Source organism: Apteryx mantelli, chromosome 6 (assembly GCF_036417845.1).
Source record: "Apteryx mantelli isolate bAptMan1 chromosome 6, bAptMan1.hap1, whole genome shotgun sequence".
NCBI classification, from domain to species: domain Eukaryota; kingdom Metazoa; phylum Chordata; class Aves; order Apterygiformes; family Apterygidae; genus Apteryx; species Apteryx mantelli.
Genome location: NC_089983.1, coordinates 32,781,778 through 32,799,835, shown reverse-complemented (window position 1 = coordinate 32,799,835; position 18,058 = coordinate 32,781,778). Strand labels below are relative to the sequence as shown.

General features: G+C 49.6%; 1 protein-coding gene across 1 annotated transcript in view; it reads right to left on the bottom strand.

Annotated features, from left to right (window-relative positions):
- Positions 1–15,373, bottom strand: part of CFAP65 (cilia and flagella associated protein 65) — a 34,466-nt gene extending 19,093 nt beyond the window's left edge. Inside the window, exons 1-15 of the mRNA XM_013960543.2 lie at positions 15,286–15,373; positions 14,798–14,939; positions 14,005–14,107; positions 12,376–12,542; positions 10,251–10,450; positions 9,567–9,712; positions 8,102–8,324; positions 7,508–7,773; positions 6,377–6,577; positions 5,578–5,940; positions 4,388–4,525; positions 3,257–3,502; positions 2,600–2,824; positions 1,777–1,929; positions 674–839 (exon numbers count right to left, since the gene is read on the bottom strand). Coding sequence (XP_013815997.2) covers positions 674–839; positions 1,777–1,929; positions 2,600–2,824; positions 3,257–3,502; positions 4,388–4,525; positions 5,578–5,940; positions 6,377–6,577; positions 7,508–7,773; positions 8,102–8,324; positions 9,567–9,712; positions 10,251–10,450; positions 12,376–12,542; positions 14,005–14,107; positions 14,798–14,939; positions 15,286–15,373 — 2,827 coding nt within the window. The remainder of the gene's footprint in view (positions 1–673; positions 840–1,776; positions 1,930–2,599; positions 2,825–3,256; positions 3,503–4,387; positions 4,526–5,577; positions 5,941–6,376; positions 6,578–7,507; positions 7,774–8,101; positions 8,325–9,566; positions 9,713–10,250; positions 10,451–12,375; positions 12,543–14,004; positions 14,108–14,797; positions 14,940–15,285) is intronic.
- Between the last annotated feature and the right edge of the window lie 2,685 nt (positions 15,374–18,058).

The window sequence follows — 18,058 nt, the reverse complement described above, 5'->3', positions numbered from 1 at the left end:
GCTACATTGCACTCAGAATTATAGTTGCCATCTTACCAGTGCTGTGCTTGGTGGCATGATCCCCTTTGACTTCTCACTGCGATGCTTCGTTTCTGCATCCCAGAGTCTGGGTAACCTTTTTCACACTGGATCACACAGGAGGCTCATGTGGAGGAAATTCTCCCCCTGCTTCTTTCAGCCTCTAATAGTAGCTATTAAATAGTTTTGAGTTGGGTCTTTACAATGCAACAAGCAAATAACCAAAGAAAACCACTTTCTTCTGTCTTTAGTAAATGTAAAAAAATCTTGCTGCATTGATTTTGCTCAAAATTACACACACACAAAATAAACTTTGAGCAAAAACCCAGCACAGACATTTTCGACTCATTAAGTGATGGGAACAGGAATCTACTTATGTTTTCATAGAAAGATTTTGCAAAGTTAACATGATAAAGTAATATTTCTAACATTTACCCAGTACAAAATAAGTTGCTTGTGTTGTACACACACACTGATTGTCTTATGTCTTCTCAAGCATATTTCTATCATATAAAACATGGGTAATTCAAGGTGCCCATGAAAATAGTTACAAGCTAGCCAGCAAGCAGCCCAACCTTTGAGCTCATGCTAGAATTATTTTGCAAAAAAGAGAGGAGGCCCAAAGTCCCATCCCATGTGAATCTCCTCACAGTACCCAGTGGATCACTGCAGACTTCCTCAGGATCACAAGGCCCTGTGATCTGTTGTTCCACGCTGAGTATGTAGTTTAGAGAACAGATCCCATCATTCAGCAGTACAACATCGCAGCTTTGCAGGTCACCAACCAGAATATTTCCAAGGTCCAAGTGCTCATTTTGCGCCTAGAATAAAAACCCGCCATGCAGAGGTTGCTGGTATATGTCAAGCGTAGCAGTCGAGTGTAGTGGTCACTTATCTCAGACTGTTGATTCCCTTGGCACGCACAGTGCAGTGCAAAGGGTTCCCTACTTTTTATGGGGCCCTACATGCCCAGGGGGACATTGGAACATTGTACACTGGGAGCAGGACAGGACAGGACTGCAAGGAGCTCAATCCCTCCTTCCAAAGCCCCTCTCCTACTGTTATCTGAGCTGTCAGCTGGGTAAGATTCAGCTCATTCAGGGCTGTGCATATACTAGCTGGCTAACTGTGCTTGGCACAAGGGCTGAGCTCTGCCTGCCTGTCCTTCCATGACTGTATTAAAAGTCCCCCTCCCTTCTGGCTAGTCACCCACTTCATGCAATTTATAGTGACTAAATACCTCTAAGATCATTCTACCCATCTGTTCAACATTGTTGACACTGAGCAATGACTTGTAAAGTATTATTTTATTTAGTTCAGGTTCCTTAGGAACCATGCCTAAAAAATAAAGGCAGCTGCACAGATCTGCAGATAATAAGAGAAAAGGCAGGTGGATGTATGCTGGCCACGTAGTTAGTTAATAGTCAATTCTGCTACATTTAGAAATAGGACTGACTGCAGAACAAAGGGAGAGAGAGAGCAGACTGAATGATGGAAGAGAGTTGTAATTCCCAAGAAGCCAAAGAGCTTGCTCATTTCAGTCTGGAACAGAGCATCTGAGAGTGATCCTGAAGGATTCAGGCAGGTTATAACTGAACTGACAGGACCCTTAAAACATGCAGTTGCCGTTAGGCTACCAGAGTCAGCTCTCCCACCTCTGGGAAAAATAAAATAGTCTAAGAAAAAAAAGCCCCCAAAGTAGCCGAAGTTCCCCATCCCATCCCCTCTTACATTACCTAGTAGATCCCAGGTCCTTACCCTGATGGTGCCCAGTGCTCCTTCTCCAACAACCCTTAAGGTGTAATGGACACTTTCGGGAGACATAGGGACTGGGCTTTCCCTGCCCACAAACACCACAGCTCGCAGGAGATACTTCATCTTCTTGTCAGGGGCAAAAGTCCAAGCCTGAGCCTGAAACCACAAGAGAGAAGGTGAGCGCTCAGGAGCTCCAGACCAGAGTCAAGCCTATACACAATAATGGTTGCATTCAATGCACAGTCCCTTCCTCCATCACAGCTAGCCTACACTGGAGACACTCTCCCACTTCAGTCCTCCACTGTTGCTACCCATGTCAGAGGTTCATACTGGGAATACATATTCAGACACTGAAATCCAGGCCTTGGAGATGTGCTGGTCCTTGCCATTCTCAAAAGGCACTAAGGGAATGCAGTAGAGGTTTAGAATAGGCATGAATTTACAGGTGGGAGAACAGCAGGAGAAGGCCATAAACTCTCTTGTACTCTCACTTCTCCACCACCTATTAGCATTTCCTGGTGCACAACCCAGTTGCTACTGTGTGATCACTCAGAGTCATCCAGGGTAATCAGTATCTAATCCTTGTTTAAGACACCTTTGGTCTTGGAGTCAAGGAGGATGTGATCATGTTTGGGCAAATCCGCATTATGGTCACCAGCACATTTGCAGATGCTGGCTAGCAACCCAGCCCGAGACAGTGACTGGTATTTTCCAACCTTGGCATTAATGGCTGAATGACTGCAGTCCTCACAGTTCTGCCTCAAACACTCCACAGTTGCATCATAGAGAGCAAAAATACAATGATTTTGATAGAACACAAACTTGCCATGGCTTCGTAGGGCTGGAGGAGCCCTGTGGTGGGGGTGACGGACAGGATCTTGCGATCAGATTGATGGATCTTCCATGTGAAGACCATGGGGAGCCTTGTGCAGTTCTTTATGGTATACATTCGAGTGGAAGAGGCCCCTATATAGGTAGGCTTGAAGTATAAATTTCCATCACCTTCTAAGAGCAAGTGAAGGGACTCCCCACTGCTCCGGATGGCAATTTCCTGTGGAATTCATGGAGAAGTAACAGACGTTAGAATCCTCAACCGACCTTTGGAGGGACATCACGAAGATGTTGCTCCTTCCAAAAGGGAAGCAAGAACAAACTGAGGCTGAAGGAGCAGTGGAAGGACCTTGGATTGGGCTGTCAAGGTGCGGTAGACAGTATAGTGCCTTCCAGGAGATGGAGACCCAGAGAAACAAGCGGTACAAGACTTCTGGCACTATGATGAAAGTGCACCATGATGCACCTTCAATCTGCAATGATGATCCCACCTTAAATGTCAAAAATATTATTTCATTGCTATTTCTAAAGATAAAAATCTAGACTAATCATTAGGAGATATAATAGGGGTCACAATGAAGGTCACTACAAAAAAAGAGAAGAGTACAAGGGAAGAAACACTTCTAACTAGCTTCTACTTCCCTCTCCTTACCTGGGTGTAGCCAGGACAGGAGTTCAGCTGCAAGGGCAGGACATGCTGCTGTGAGTCTGTGTTAACTGCATGAGTAGAGAGAAAGAAAATCTGGTGACCTCCTGGAATGATGTGTCCTGAGCGAGGCTTGACCAAAACAGAGGGACAGGCAGCTTGGTTCACACTGAAGGTTATCATTGAGGTGCCTGTGTTCAAGAGCAGCATGCTGCAGTAGGTATCAGTATTAGGAGTCACGGCAGGAAAAGTCTGGCGGAGACAAGCAAGAGAGTGGTGTTTGCAATGAGTTTTGAAATCAAGCTTAAAGAAAAATCATTTGCTATGTTGAATCTGAGTCCCAACAAGCACCATCCTAAGCCCATGGAGAACTCTAACTGTTTCTCTTCAAGGAAAGGAAGAAAAATCACCCAAGGGTACACAGGGTATGGTCCTTTCCCTTCTCACAGTGGCCCTCCCCTACCATAGGCTCACGGGACCAATGAAACTACTTTCCATTATGCAATGCTCTTCCTCATCCAACAAAGAAGCTGCTTACTGGGGCCTGCAGTTTCTGCACATATAGTAAACTCCTGGATTAAGGACAAAGTGAGCTGGAATTTGCTCTGGTTTATGCATACCAGGTATAGGTTTTGTGCCCTTAACTAAGCGAGGAGGTTTTTTCTGAGATGTTCTGGAGACTTCCTTACTTCCCTGGGTCACATCTCACTTTGCCTCATAGGAACAACATTCTCTTATGCTACAGAAACAGCTGTGAGAGTCAGGGAATAGCCTGGATGCTATTTGCTGCCCTCCACTTGTCTAAGTACATGCAGAGAATCTGAGGCATCTGGGAGGGGACTAAGCAACTCTTGCCAGTGCCTACAGCCACTTAGAAAGGAGGGAGGTCCCAAGAGCTTTCCTCTCAGAGCTAAAGAGATCATCAGTGCAACCTGAGACATTGCAGTCTGGGAAGCTAATGCAGGAGAAAGGGGATCCTACAACTGTTCTAAAGCACGAGTCTTCATGCCACTAGAAACTCCCAAGACTCTGTGTCTCAGGATGGTGCAATGGGAGACAATGTAAAAATTTCAGAGATAAATCCAAGCATCTCTGCAAAGATCCAAACCACCTGAAGTATGTCAACCAGTCACACACCTTGGGGACATCGAGTAGGTACTGTGGGATGAAGTGTTCCCGTTCTGCTTCATATGTGTGTGCCCTCAGCCTGATGGTCAGGCACCAGGATGGGCAGATGGTGGTGTCCTCCTCAATGTTGCTGTAGTGTCTCAGCACCTGCAGGCACACAAGGGACAGAACAGAGCACATTTGGGAAGAGAGTGTGGCAATGTGCCTTCAAGTGTATGTACCATCACAAGCTGCTATTTGTTTCAATGACAACCCTGGGGCTGGGGAATTGACTTTCTCAGGGAAGAAGTACTGACCAGTGCAAGATCAGGAACAAGAGTGAACTGTTTTCCCAAACAGCTACACTTCAGATGTGAAAGACAATGGAGTGATTTTTAAGCAGAAAGATGAGCTAGACAACCTTTCTCTGTCCCTTCCAACCCAAATTATTCTGTGATTTTACAATAGCTGCCTTAGGGTAGAAGGGTCTAAAGACACTCTAATGCAGTTTGAGATCCTGCAGATCCTAAACTAAGCAAATAACTGTGGAGTTACTGAAAATAATCATCTATCCTTTACCTGAGCCTAAGATACTGCTAAGATTACTCTCAGATAACCTCCACACTGTCTTAGATGGAAAAGACTGCAAATGTAAGCAACAATTTAATCAAGATATCTCTTGCTTACCAGGAAGTTTCAGGATGCTGAAACTCCTTCAACTGAAACCTCATGTTGTATGAATCCCACACCATGTTGGGGGAGAGGCTGCAATGATGTACAGCACCCTTATCAGCTTTACTTATCGGGGAACAGAAACAAAAACAAGTTACTGCCCATCACCCAGACCACAGCAACCATCCTTGTGCAGGATCCCACATATAGTAACGGTGCAGTAATTCACAGTAATTCCTCCTTCAGAGAAGTGTGAGTTACTTCACATTCACTGTGGCATAAGAGCAGCCATAGACGTGCAGATGCACGAGCAGCCAGTCTGTGGCTTATTTTCCTGATTTATCCTTGCCAGGACAAAGATGAAGGAGGAGAAATTTTAACCTGCCACTGTACCAAAACCCTGGCCAAAGGAGTTAGTAGAGATGTAGGTTTGCCAAATTCAAAATATAGAGTTATCTTTGAATTTTAGGTGCCCCAAAAGCTTTTAGCTTGCAGACAGGGTTTTGCTAGGCTTTTGCTGGGAACTGGTCCCACTAATTCCTACTAACCTTGTAGAAGGCAAAGCCTTCCAGCTCCGCTGCATAAAGACTGTTTAGCCGAGTGGGCTGAAAAAGGACACGGAAGGCCGAAGACTTCAAAGGCGGGATGTCGCAGACTTCGGGGGTCACTTGGAAGGCACTGCCACGGCTTGGAGTCCAGGCAACAGTGATCTTTCCTTTGGTATGATTGGTCACACAGAGAGGAAGCGGTTCTACTTTGTGGAGTGGCACACAGCAACCAAAATCATACTCCCTGGGGCTGACGCTAACATGAGGGGGAAACAAGGCCAGGTCGCTGCTTGTGCCATCATGGAAATATTCAGTCATGGAGCTGGCCTCAGAATACTCCTCGGGGGGCTTGTCCTGAGGAATCTACAGGATGGAAACATCTCAGTGTGAGCAAGGAGAGCATGCCTGTGCAAGATGCCAGGCACTGCAGCCCTGTCTGCCTACACGAGCAACAAGACATGCAAGATGCACCTCAGTAATAGTCCCCAGGACAGCTCAGAGTCTAGGCTTCAAGGATCCTCTTATTTGCAGCCAATCCTCCATCTGAAGCTGAACATGGCATAAGAAGACCCAGCGATTGAGCTAAAGTCACAAAGCAGAATAGTGGCTGAGTCTGGGTAAAATCCAACTGAGGCAGAGAGTGTTGGTATGTGCTGGGCATATTAACAGCAGAGTTACTAAAGAGATCAGGTTGACACCTGCAAGCTCTCCTAGATCTCTCTGGCCTGTGCAAGGGCAACCTGACATCTGCAGAAAACAGCGCCAGGGCTGCTTGGACTCCAGTAAGGTCAGTTCATACCTCAGGGGGCAGCATGAGGGCTCTCTTTTCATCCATCTGCAGCTTCCCATCCTTCAGCATCATGCTCAGGATGTCTGGGGGGTAGAAGGTCAGTCCCCTCACTAGGTTAGTTCGGTACCAGGAGAGATGTCTTGCCCGAAGAATGGCTGGTTTATCTGTGTCTGAATGGCAGGTACCAAATAAGTCCACATATATGGGTTCCTGGGAAAGCACCAGAAAGGCTTGTAAGAAAAAGCTGCCCTCCTGTGATTCCTTTGCCAATTACACCATCCTAGCACCTCACTCCCAAAACCACACCTGGGAACACCTTAGTACTGTGTGACCTTAGACTGCTGTTTATTTTATGTGTCGATGTGGCCCAGGAGCTTTGCTGAAACTGGAGGGGAAGTAGAAGGCATTCAGTACATTGCTGCGCAGCTAACTTTTAATCAGAGATCTACATGGGATCAGATGGAAACAGCTGAGAATGGACCTTGCCACCCTGCAGGCATTACTGACTGTCCACATCAGACCTGTACTGTTGAACCTGGGAGAGGGCACCATGGAGACCCTGCTCAGCAAGAGCCCAGGACAGGAGTCACTAGAAAAATAGTGATAACAGATTTCCAGGGCCTGCTAAGTGATACAGGCCAGCCAGAGTGGGTAATACTGGGAGAACCGGAGATGGGAGAGTCCTGCAAACCAAGCTCCTAGCATAGGAGCAAAGCTGCAAGTAAGACAATATGCAGCTGTAGCATGAAATAGCTACAAATAGAGGTGTGCTAACAGAGCCTAGGTTTGGCATGCTGTGTAGGTGTTTAAAAGCTCAGAACCAAAATCTGTACTCAAACAGGAGTTTCAGTACTGGGTTTGCTAACTGACTTTTGTTTAAAGCTGCCTTTGAAATAAGGTACTGGTGCCCACTGCAGGTGGCTGAGGCAAAGCCATAGCTGTACACATACCAGCCAGCACATCAGCACTAGGCATCATCCTTCATCCCAAAGGCTTCTTGCTTTTAAGGAGACACGGCGCCCAAATCAAGCAGGGCTGAAGTAGTAATATTTCTTCTTCTTAGATGCAAGATCCCACAAAAAGAAAGTTTCCTTCCCTCTCAGCTACCACAGTGGTGATACCACCCTTTGCCTCTCATACCTGATGGTGGACAAGGCACACCACTCTGCGGTAATAGCTGATGGGGTGAGTAGGCCGAAAGGTCACCTTCAGTACTAGTGTCGTTGTGCCCTCCAAGACTCCACAGGGGCGATCAAAGGAGAAGACACTCCCTCTGCCATCAATATCGAACTGGTAATAGGCAGGGGCATCCGAGTTGTTGCTGATTTCCAATGTCTGCATCAAACTTTCCCCGAGATTGATCCAGTCAAAGTCCATGGAAAATTGATGCACGGACACAAATGGACCTAACACAATGCCAAGTAAGACAGAGCTGTCACAGCTGTTTCTGTCAACATGCCACAAGCCACTGCTGCACTTAACTGATCTTCCCAAACCAGAAGCACCTCATCTGCAAACACACCAGCCCTAGCAAACAGCTGGACATTCACCTCCAGCAATCTCACGCCTGTCAGGAGAAAGTGTTAAACCCCAGCAACAGCTAGATGCCAGCAGAAGTTCAGTCCCTGGCCAAGGGCTGTGACAGTCTCTAATTCTTCCCCTGGACCTACCCCTTCTCCTACAGTGCTGAGAAGAAGACAGAGAGAAACAAGGAAGGCTTTCATTGTTTGATACCTTTACATGAGCCAACCACCTTCAGGACAGTTTGCAGGAGGCACCCAGCAGATATGACAGTGAAATAGTCGGTACTGTGCTTTCCTACTGTCTGCGGCTGAAATCGCATGCACAACACCAGCTTCCCTTTGGCAGGGACAACACCATTGGAGATATCACAGGAGAAAACATGATCTTGAAGCAGAGGGTCTTTTGCTCTTTCTATCCTAAACGGGGCATCAACCTGCAAGTAGAAAAGAAATAGGTTAACAGAGGAGCAAACAGAAGTGAGGATGGCATGGCTCTGAATACAGTCCCAGCTGAATTGCACTAATCAGTGAAGAACTGCACTATTTCCAGCAGAGCTGACCACCACCAAGAACTCTGAGGCTGCTGCGGCCCAGCACAGAAATGCTGTGCAAACCAATACAATCCCATCCAGCCAGGAAACTGAACAGCAAGCTCCCACCATATGCACAGAACTCTGGGCTGCAGCAAAATATCCTGGGGATCTCTGGGGACAGAGTGTCCCTCCTGGTAGGACAAGGATGAGGCTGGCTTGAGGTGCCCCCAAGGGCTAAGGTAGTCACAGTAACCACTGTGACCAGGACAGGTAGGCAGATCACTTATTTCCCTCCATTCACTGTTCCACCTTGTCTGGGACTTGTCATTCCACAAAGGGCAGGACTGATGCTCTGACTCCTTCCTCAGTTCCCTGAAAGAAGGTCCCAGTCTTTGCCTGGGGTTGCTGGACACCATTGTGGTTCAAGGAATGACAGTGCCACAGTTGAGTCTCTGCTACTCCCAGGCTTTAGCGCCTGCAGGGGACTCGGAGCTGTCATCATCCACGTCAGCAGCCTCCGAGCATACCCAGCCTTTAATTGGGCTGGGATAGGCTGAGCTGGCACTGAGGAAACAGTGCTCAAATGCAGCCCAGTTGACATTAAGAGGAATACACCAGCTTGCAGTCCACTGAGGACCACCACAAGACCCATCAACTGACTGGGATACGTGAAGGCCAATTTGGCTGTGTATCCCGGTCAATCAATGGATCTTCTGGTGTCCTCAGCAGTTTGGGGACAAGAGGCTCAGGCCTAAGGTAGCAGATAGCAGAAGATCTGCTAGTGAATGACAGAAGGGTGTTTGTGCACCACACACATAGGACTGATGGGCATTTCCATGGTGAGCAGGTGAGTTGCAGGATGTGAAGAACCACAGTGGCTGCCTGATCTGGACCAAGCGCAGTAGGAAGCAGGCAGGTATGACCCCACTGTGCTGCAAATGGATGATTTGTTAGTACTGCAGCTAGAAGGCAGGGAGCAAGGGCAAACAGACTGTCTGGCAGAGGAAGGCTCATCATCTTTATACACGCTCTCCCACTTGGGATATTTTCACAGCATTAAGGGAGAGACTCAAGACTACATCGCACAGGGAAACATGCTAGCAGGCCAAACCCTCACAAGCAGCAGTCTACTTCTACACATACCACGGACATGTTGCAGATTTCTACACACTTCTCCACAGTTGTGCCCGCTGGCACTGATCCAAAGCACAGCACATCCCGAAAGTTCCTAGGCTGCACATCTTCACACAGTTCCCTTGGCACATTCACCCGCAGGTAGGGGTATTTGGCTGTTAAAAGGGATAATATTACTGGGTCAAGAAAGAGAGGTGGAATCTCCATCCTCAGAGATATTTAACACTCAACTGGACAAGCCTCTTAGCAACCTCAGCTAACTCTGAAGTTACTCTGAAACTGTTGTGGTTATTCTAGATCATGGCCTGCTTGGATCCAGAAAGCTTTAGAAACCTCCCTCTGGCAGGGACAGCCAGGAGAAACTGAGTGCAGACAAGACCAACAGTTTCTGGAGGTTTTTCCATTGTGCCAGTGAACTCATCTCATTTCTTCCTGTCTGTCAGCTTAACTAGGGAGCAGACGTGCCACTCTGGCCAGAGTATGCCACAGGCCCTGCTGTCTCTTCAGACCATTATTTCCAAGTTGATAATAGTATATTAGAGAATTTCACAGGCCACTTTCAACCCATCAGTGCATTGTGCAAGCTGAAGCATGGCCTCAGAGCACAGTGCATTGATGTATTTCTGTGGAATGAAACTTCACAGTTCTGGATGATACACATTTCTTTGAGTGCTAAATGCAAAAATGACTCACACAGGGCTCTTAGCTGAATAGTCCTCTTTTGTTCCTCTTCCTCTCCAAACCAGCACGTTGCTGCCACATCATACAACACAGCTGCCTTGGGCTGGAAGACCACCTTTACCATGCACTCAGCACCTGGGTTCAGCATGCCACAGTCAGGAATCATGTGGAAAGGGCTTGGTGTCTTCCAGGCAAACACAGTAGCAAGATCACTAGAAAACAGAGATATGTTTTAAGCAGATGAATGGATTCTTTGCTGCTTGTGCAATCATACATAGGATGGACATTTCTCAATGAGTCATTCATGAAGCAACTAACGTCAAATGGCAGAACTCCTAATGCCCCTGACCAAATATAGGATGCTGGGAAGGAATTTGTCTCTAGTCTCAACAAATGCTCTGTTCATACTTTAATCAATCTTAGTCATTACCTCTAGGAACCTTATTAATGGCCATAAAGTTTCAGTTTCATCATATGACCTTCACAGCAGATAAATCAGTTCCAGAAAGAAGTATTTGCTTTTCCTGTATCTAAATTTGCTGCCACTTAATTCCAAATGAACATTTGTTCCTCTGTTACAAGCGCAGGCGACAAGAAAGGGCTGAGCTGTTTTCCTTACACCTCAATTCAATTCTTCTCCAGAACAAACTCCCTTTACTTGTTTGATTTGTGCAAAGAACACGACATATCACCAGCTTTTTATATTTTATTGACTCCAAGCTGAGCACTACTTATCATCCAAATCCTCCACCACCCCAGATCCATCAGTCAGCACAAGTTTCTCAGACAGGAGAATGAATCACTTGAAACAGTTTCTGCCTAATACCTTGCTCTGGTGAAGGTACATGTGCCCTCTGACATTTCCACCTTTCTACCTCATCCCTAGCTGGCTGCATTTAAATGCACAGGCCATTTTCCAAGTAGTAAAGACCATTTTGCTCCCATTATCACTGTCACTGCAAATGGCTTGAAGTACACCTCCCTCTTACCTGGACATTTCTCCATTGCTTTCCTTTATACCATACTGCCTGGATTCCTCTCCTTCCATTACTAAAATAAGACAGTCCTTGGTAACAGGGAACAACCTTGCTCCTAAATGATGACTCCAAGTCACAGAATCCTGCCACTGCTTTGAACAACTCCACGAACCTCCTAAGAGCAAGCACTTTAAAGACTCTTCCTTCTCTATTTTTGCCTCCAAATCAAAGAGGTCAGCTCAAGGCCTGGCAACTCAATTGCTGTCCCCATGGCATGCCCATGCCAGGTGAAGAGAGGCCAAATCACAGAAAGGCTAACATGTTTTCTGCTGTCAGGGGGCAGGTTGCCTCTGACTAACTAGAAGCCCAGGCCTTCTCAGTGGACTTGGGATGTTCTCAGTGGGAGACAGTGTCAGTCCCTGACTATTTCCTCTGCATGAATAGGTCTTAGAGTATGCTGTCAACAGACAAAAGTCAAGTGCCCAGAGGTGCCCACAGTGAGATCTGATTGGTCTCTTTGGTCAATTTGATCTGTTTTGCTACCTTTTCTGCTGTGAACTCAGAGGCAGCAGAGACCAGCTCTTAAGGCAGCCAGCTGAGCCTGGAAAGGTGAATCCCAAATTGTACTCAGCTAAGCACTGAATAATGTGGCCATTTCAAGGAAGGACATTGTTCTGGAGACAAAACACTGAATTACAAAATCAGTGGCTCACAAATATATCAGGGAAAGCTCCAATTCTAGTGAAATTTATTCTACAATAGCTTTTCCAGTTCCTTCATGTCTTCCCTGAAAATTCTTTCAATGCAGACACAACTCAGCAGAGGGCCCATTACCTAGCAACTTTGATTTGGAAGGTTGTTTCCCACTGTCAGCTCCCAGATGCAGGCAGTCTGCTTCAGCAGACAGGAATGTGGCAACAGACTGCTTCCTCTTGATGGAACTGGGATCTTAACCTCCAGCGTGCACCCCTCTGAATCCTCCCTGGGTGTCTTGACAGACTGGTGTGGAGATGGGATATTTCTGGAAGGATGATATTAGCCTAAGATCAAGGCAAGATCTAATAACAACTGAAATGAGCTGTATTCATCTGAGGGTCCAAGGAGGTGACCTAACACCTGACAAAACAGAAAGAGGGTCTACTCAGCCATGTCTCACTCACCCGACATTTCGCAGGGGGAACATTGCCTCCGTGACATTGTAGACAGCACAGATTGGCAGGTGGATAGCAGCTGGGAAGAACAGACAGTGGCGGGGGAGTGTGGCACGCAGGGTAACAGAGAACTCACCCTCAGCTTTCTCAAAGCAGATGCTGTCTTCATACTCCCTCTGTACAGAAAAGCAAGAGGAGACAACAGTTAGATGGGCTCCCAACTCTCAGGGACTGCGGCTCCTCCCATGAACCCCATCACTCAAACCTTGTCTCTGGACAAGTGTTGGGAACAAAACATGTGTGATGAAGGCACCAGGGAAGGCATCTGTGCAGGACAGAGAACATGAAGCGAAGCAGTGAGTAAGGTACTCAGGCATACTCCTCACTGTCTCGGGGAACACACAAACACTCAGAGAGCGCAGTTTAAGAGTACAGTTGTTTCACCTTATTTGTTTTGATGCAGAGGGATATTTTTCAGTCTTTTCAAGATTCTGATTCAGCTTAACTGAAGCATGCACAACCTGTCCTTGTTCTCCATGAGCACAGAAAAATTAGTCTTTCATTAAGTGCTTTGCCAGCTAGAGGCTTAAGTGGATAACACACCACTTAAAGATGCAGTGTTGATACCACTGCACACAGATAGCCCCAGGATGTCTGCTAACTTGCTAAGGCAGAAGGAATTGTAAGATATGCATCTTCCGAGCTCCCCCATCCTCACTCTTGCTGAGTACCACTTATACAGGTAAGGAAGGACCTTGGGCACTGCAGCACATGCAGTCTTTGCTCTCTCTACCACAGGGAGCCTCCTGCTCTAGTGACTGATGGGGTGCAGACAAACTCTTCACTAAAAACGGGACAAGGCCATCAGCTTATTTCATAAAGGGAACACTGAACAGTCATCAGAAAATGGTGATAATAAAAGACCAGGGCACAGGAAATCTACCCAATGATTACATCCTACACCTAGGACAGAGATACACATCAAAGACATGGAGCTGTGGATAGGAGCCAGAGATCAAGACTCAAGGCCAAGACAGACACCAGAAGCAAGACGAAAAATCAAGGGAAGAGACTGGGTAAGAAGAATTGTTGCTGTCAAAAACGAAGCTTAAATGATCCCACTCCATTCAAGAAAAGGGAGGGCCTTGACATACCCCTTATAGAAAAATCAGTAGCCGTTGAATGTACCCCAAGGCAAGCAGCTTTGTGCTGTCCTGTGACAAAGCAGAGAGCAAGTCCCTCAACAGTTCTGTACCAAAACCACCCAGTACGGGCTTCACAAGATCAAAGCTGGGGTGGGCAATTCAAGTTCTATATCACAGTCAGAAGCAGCGTGTGAAAAACAGAATGCTTTTTGTGAGGATCCCTCTCATAATTACTGACAAACTCTGCAGAGAATTCAGGGATTCTGGCTCCCTCAGCTGTTGGAGGTGCAGGGAAAGCAGGAAGGCCATGCTGTGCCTCCGTTCAGAGGACAAGCAGAAGCTGTCGCTCTCCAGTGTTTCCATGCTAGAACTTTCCCTAAGGACAGATTCATTGAAGTGAAAAGAGAACACAAATGACAAGACAGACAGAGGCCAATCACCCTCCTGGAGGCCAGCCTGAACACTGAGAGCAGTTTTGATGTTGCTACCTTACCTTTTCAGTGGGACGGAAAATGATGGGCAGAGTTAAGGACACACCAGGGCTCAGAACAATCGGCTGTGGAAAAACAGTGATGAAGACTCGTGTGGAAGGACATCTAGAAAATGAGAGCAAAACAAGAGATTTTGTTTGACAGCTTACAGCTGTTCTTATGTTAGACATCAGAAAAGAAAATGCCAAGGAGAATCAAAAACTCCAGGCCCCCACAATTAGAAGCAACTTACAAACCTAACCCTGAGTTTACCCAGCAAATCCCATAGGAAGAGAACTCAGGTGTGTTGAAAACCCATTCCCAAGCCTAAATACGTATTCCTTTTTTGAACAAAAAGGAATTTTACATTCCCAAGTCATTCAGCATGAGCCAAACACTTATTAAGTTCAGAAACATTTGTGCTTCAGAGCACAGAGGGTCACAGGGAGTGCTGGAGTGGCTCAGCATCCAGTGGGACTCCTGGGAGCAATGGTTTCAGGATTAGTGACTGGCTGGCATACATCCACAATTAAAATCTCACTAGACTGGAAATGGCCCACAGACAAAAGTATCAGCAAAATAGAATTTTAAAAAGGCATTTCGTTTAAGAAACTCCTGCCAGAAACAAGGGCTATGTGACTGAATTAGCAGGTTTCTGTCCTGTGCAAGTGTGTGCGCACTGTGTCCAGCACATAGCCCAAGGGAGAGGGGGTAGACAAATCCAAGAAAGCATGCTAAGGTGATTGATATAGCAGGGGGGATAAAGATGCAGTGAGAGAGGAAGGAGTACAAAGGAGAAGGAAACTTTCCACACACCTGTAGCTCAGCTTCTGGGTTTTCACATGAACATTTTTCAGGATTAGATGTTTGATCATCTCTTTTCCAAGTTCCCAACCATGCCAGCTGAGTGTTTCTGCCACCTCAATGCCCCAAAATATGCCCTTCTTCTCCTTGGCCTTTCTTGCAGATTGTTTTGGAAGTTGCTGAGGGGTCACTAGCCATTTCTGAAAGAGGAAGGAGAAATCACTCTTTTGTTTCTCTGTGCCAGAAGTCTCTGACTCTGGCAAAGAATAGGAGGAGACACCCTGTGGCAAAGCTCCAGGAGTCAGGCAGAGCACTGACATGAACTCCAGATGCCCTGGTCCACAGTCACTGAGGGGACACCTCCAGGGCACAGCCCAAACCCTATACATGCTAAAGAATGTCATGAACTAGGGGAGCAGCAATGGGAATTTTTTTGAAGGTTTTTTTTTGTTCCCCCCTTGCTCTGCCAGTAAACCTACCCATGACAATGGCATCCTTTGCTCTGCCACTCACCTTCCTGGTGCGGCCACAGCACAGCTTCCGGAAAAAGCCAGAGCTTTGGTGCTCCCAATGCACCTGAGCAAGCATCTGGAAAACAAGAGGAACAAGTCCTCACACGTGCTGCTCCTGTGTCGCTGGGACCCAGGAGCTCCTGGAGACCTGTTCCAGTCCCTCCTTGGGGCTCAGGGCAGCACAGCAATCTGCAGGGCACATCCACACTGCAGGGTCCCCAGCAAGGTCCCCACTTTGCCAGCTGAGGCCAGCCTTTGCCACAGACCAGGCCATCCCCAGCCTGGCACAGCCCTGCCTTCAGCAGTCCCTTGGCACAGCCCATGGCCCCCACCTCACACCACCTGCAGCTCAGCCCCAAGTAGCAGGGCACTTCCTGGGCCTTTATAGCACAGCCCTCCCCAGGCCACTATAGCCTCACCCAGTCTCCTATAGCAAAGCTCTGCCTGGACCCCTACAGTTCGTCTGGCCCCTTATAGCCCCACATAGGTGCCTGTGGCACAGCCCTGTGCCCTGCAGCAAAGCCCTGCCCAACCCCCCGTGGCGCAGCCTGGCCCCCACAGCCCTGCCGCCCCCTGTAGTGCAGCCCTATAGCATGGCGCAGCCCGGCACCCCCTAGCACAGCCCCGACCCCGACCCCGCAGCCCTGCCTGGGCCCTGCGGTCTGGCCCGGCCCGGCCCGGCCCGGCCCGGCCCGGCGCGGCCTGGCTCCCTGCAGCCCTGCCCGGGCCGCTGGAGCCCCCGCGGCCGCGACCCCTGTAACGCGGCCCCTATAGCACAGCACAGCCGGGTCCGTAGCCCGAACCCACCCCTGTGGTCCGGTCCGGTCCGGCCCCACCTCCTGCCCCGACCCCGGCGGCGGCCACGAGGCGGCGGCGGCGGCGGCGGCGGCGGCGGCGGCGGCGGCGGCGGCGGCGGCGGCGGCGGCGGCGCGTGTTGCTATGGGGACCGGACGCGGCGGCATCTCCCGGAGCAACGACGGCGGCCGCCGAGGGTCAACCCGCGCACCGGGCGCAGCGAGCGGCGGCGGCGGCGGCCGCCAGGGGGCAGCAGAGGGACGCTCAGGGGGCGCGGGGGCGGGGAGGAGGGTGCAGGGGGTGGGGGCGAAGTGGGAGATGCAGGGGGAGAGGGAGGGGTGCAGGGGATACGGGGGGAGATGGAGGGCTTCGGGGGAGATGGGTGATGCAGGGGCAGATGGGGGTGCAAGGGATGCAAGGGCAGATAGAGGGGTGCAGGGGCAGATGGAGGGGTGCTGGGGGGCAGGTGGAAGGATGCAGGTGGAGGGATGCAGGGCAGGATTCAGGGGAAGGGGGTGATAGGGTTGGGTGCAGGGGGGAGGAGATGGGGTGCACAGTTGGGTCAGCGAAGGGGGTGCAGTGAAGTCCTGTGGGTGTGAGGGATGAGTGGAGAGGAGGCCATGGGGCTAAGAGATGGGGTTGCTTTGAGGGCAAGGGCACGGGGTGCAGCAGGCTGGAGAGTGCCGGGATAGACATGGGGTGGCACCTTGACGGGGCTGGGACACCCCCCCCTCCCCCAGGCTCCTTGGAGCGTCAGTGACCCAAATAACAAGCTGTGACCATTGCTGAAAGAAGCTATGGGGCCAAGGCTGGTGAAGGGGTAGGGGCACACAGACAGGCAGCTGGGGCTGCACAAGCCAGTCAGGCGTCCCAGGTGTCCCCACCACCCCTGTGGGTCACTCCTGCCTCTTCCAGTGGTCCCAGATGTCCCTCAAGGAGGGGGAGACCCTTGTGTCCCCTGTGGGAAGGGCCAGCAGCATGCCTGGGGGGCTGACGGAGAGCAGGGCTGGCCTCGTCCTGCAGACGGTGGGGGGGTGAGGGCAGAGGCACGGACGAGATGCAGCTTTAATGGCATTTGTCTATGTTTACAACATGAGTCATCCAGCTAAGCAGCTGTAAATCAGCCCCCCAACTCCTGGGCATCGCTCATGCCCCCTCCTCTGCCCCCCCGGCTCCTGCAGAAACAACCTCATAAATAACAGCAACCAAATAAACCCTCCTGCAGCCATGCAGCGCCTGCGTGTACCAGACGTGAGATGAACGCCCCCCCCGCCCCATCCATCAGTTTAATGGTTGTACTCTGGAAATTAAACCTGTCATGGCCCATCAAGGTGAATGTTTTAAAACTGTGACACCCCTTCAGCTCCCCGCCTCCTTCCTGGCACTCTCGTTTTCTGCTCTCCCTCTCTCCTTTTCATCTCTGCCCCTGCCTTCCCTGTCCTTCCGTCTAGCCACCCTCCCCAGCATGGCATGCCCAGTCTGCGGTCCTCCCATGGCTCCTCGTTATTGTAAGGTCAGGTTGGACATTGGATGGGAGATGTATTTGGTGTGCAGGCTCCTGCAGCCACAGGATGGCATCTGCCACCGTCTCAGGAGTCCTGAGCACCTGCCACGGGTCCACAGCTCCCCTGGGGCAATGGGTCTCTCCTGCCCCACTGTCCCTGCAGGGCAATGGCAGGGCTTTGGGTACCGTCCTTCCCTACTTCACCCACCCCTTCCTCCTTTCCTTCTCTTTTTTTCCCCCCCTCCTTGCCCTCATTTATTCCTCTCCTGCTCCACACTACGCCAACCATTGCAGCCTCCTGGCATCTCCACACTGGGCACGGCCACCTGGGGCCGGGGGACCCACACCCCGAGGACACCCAGCCTCCAGGCCGTGCACCCGGGGGAAGCTGCTGAGCTGCCAGCAGCCACTGCGGGTCACTGTCACCCCGCGCAGGATCGTCGCCTGCCCGCCTGCCCGTCC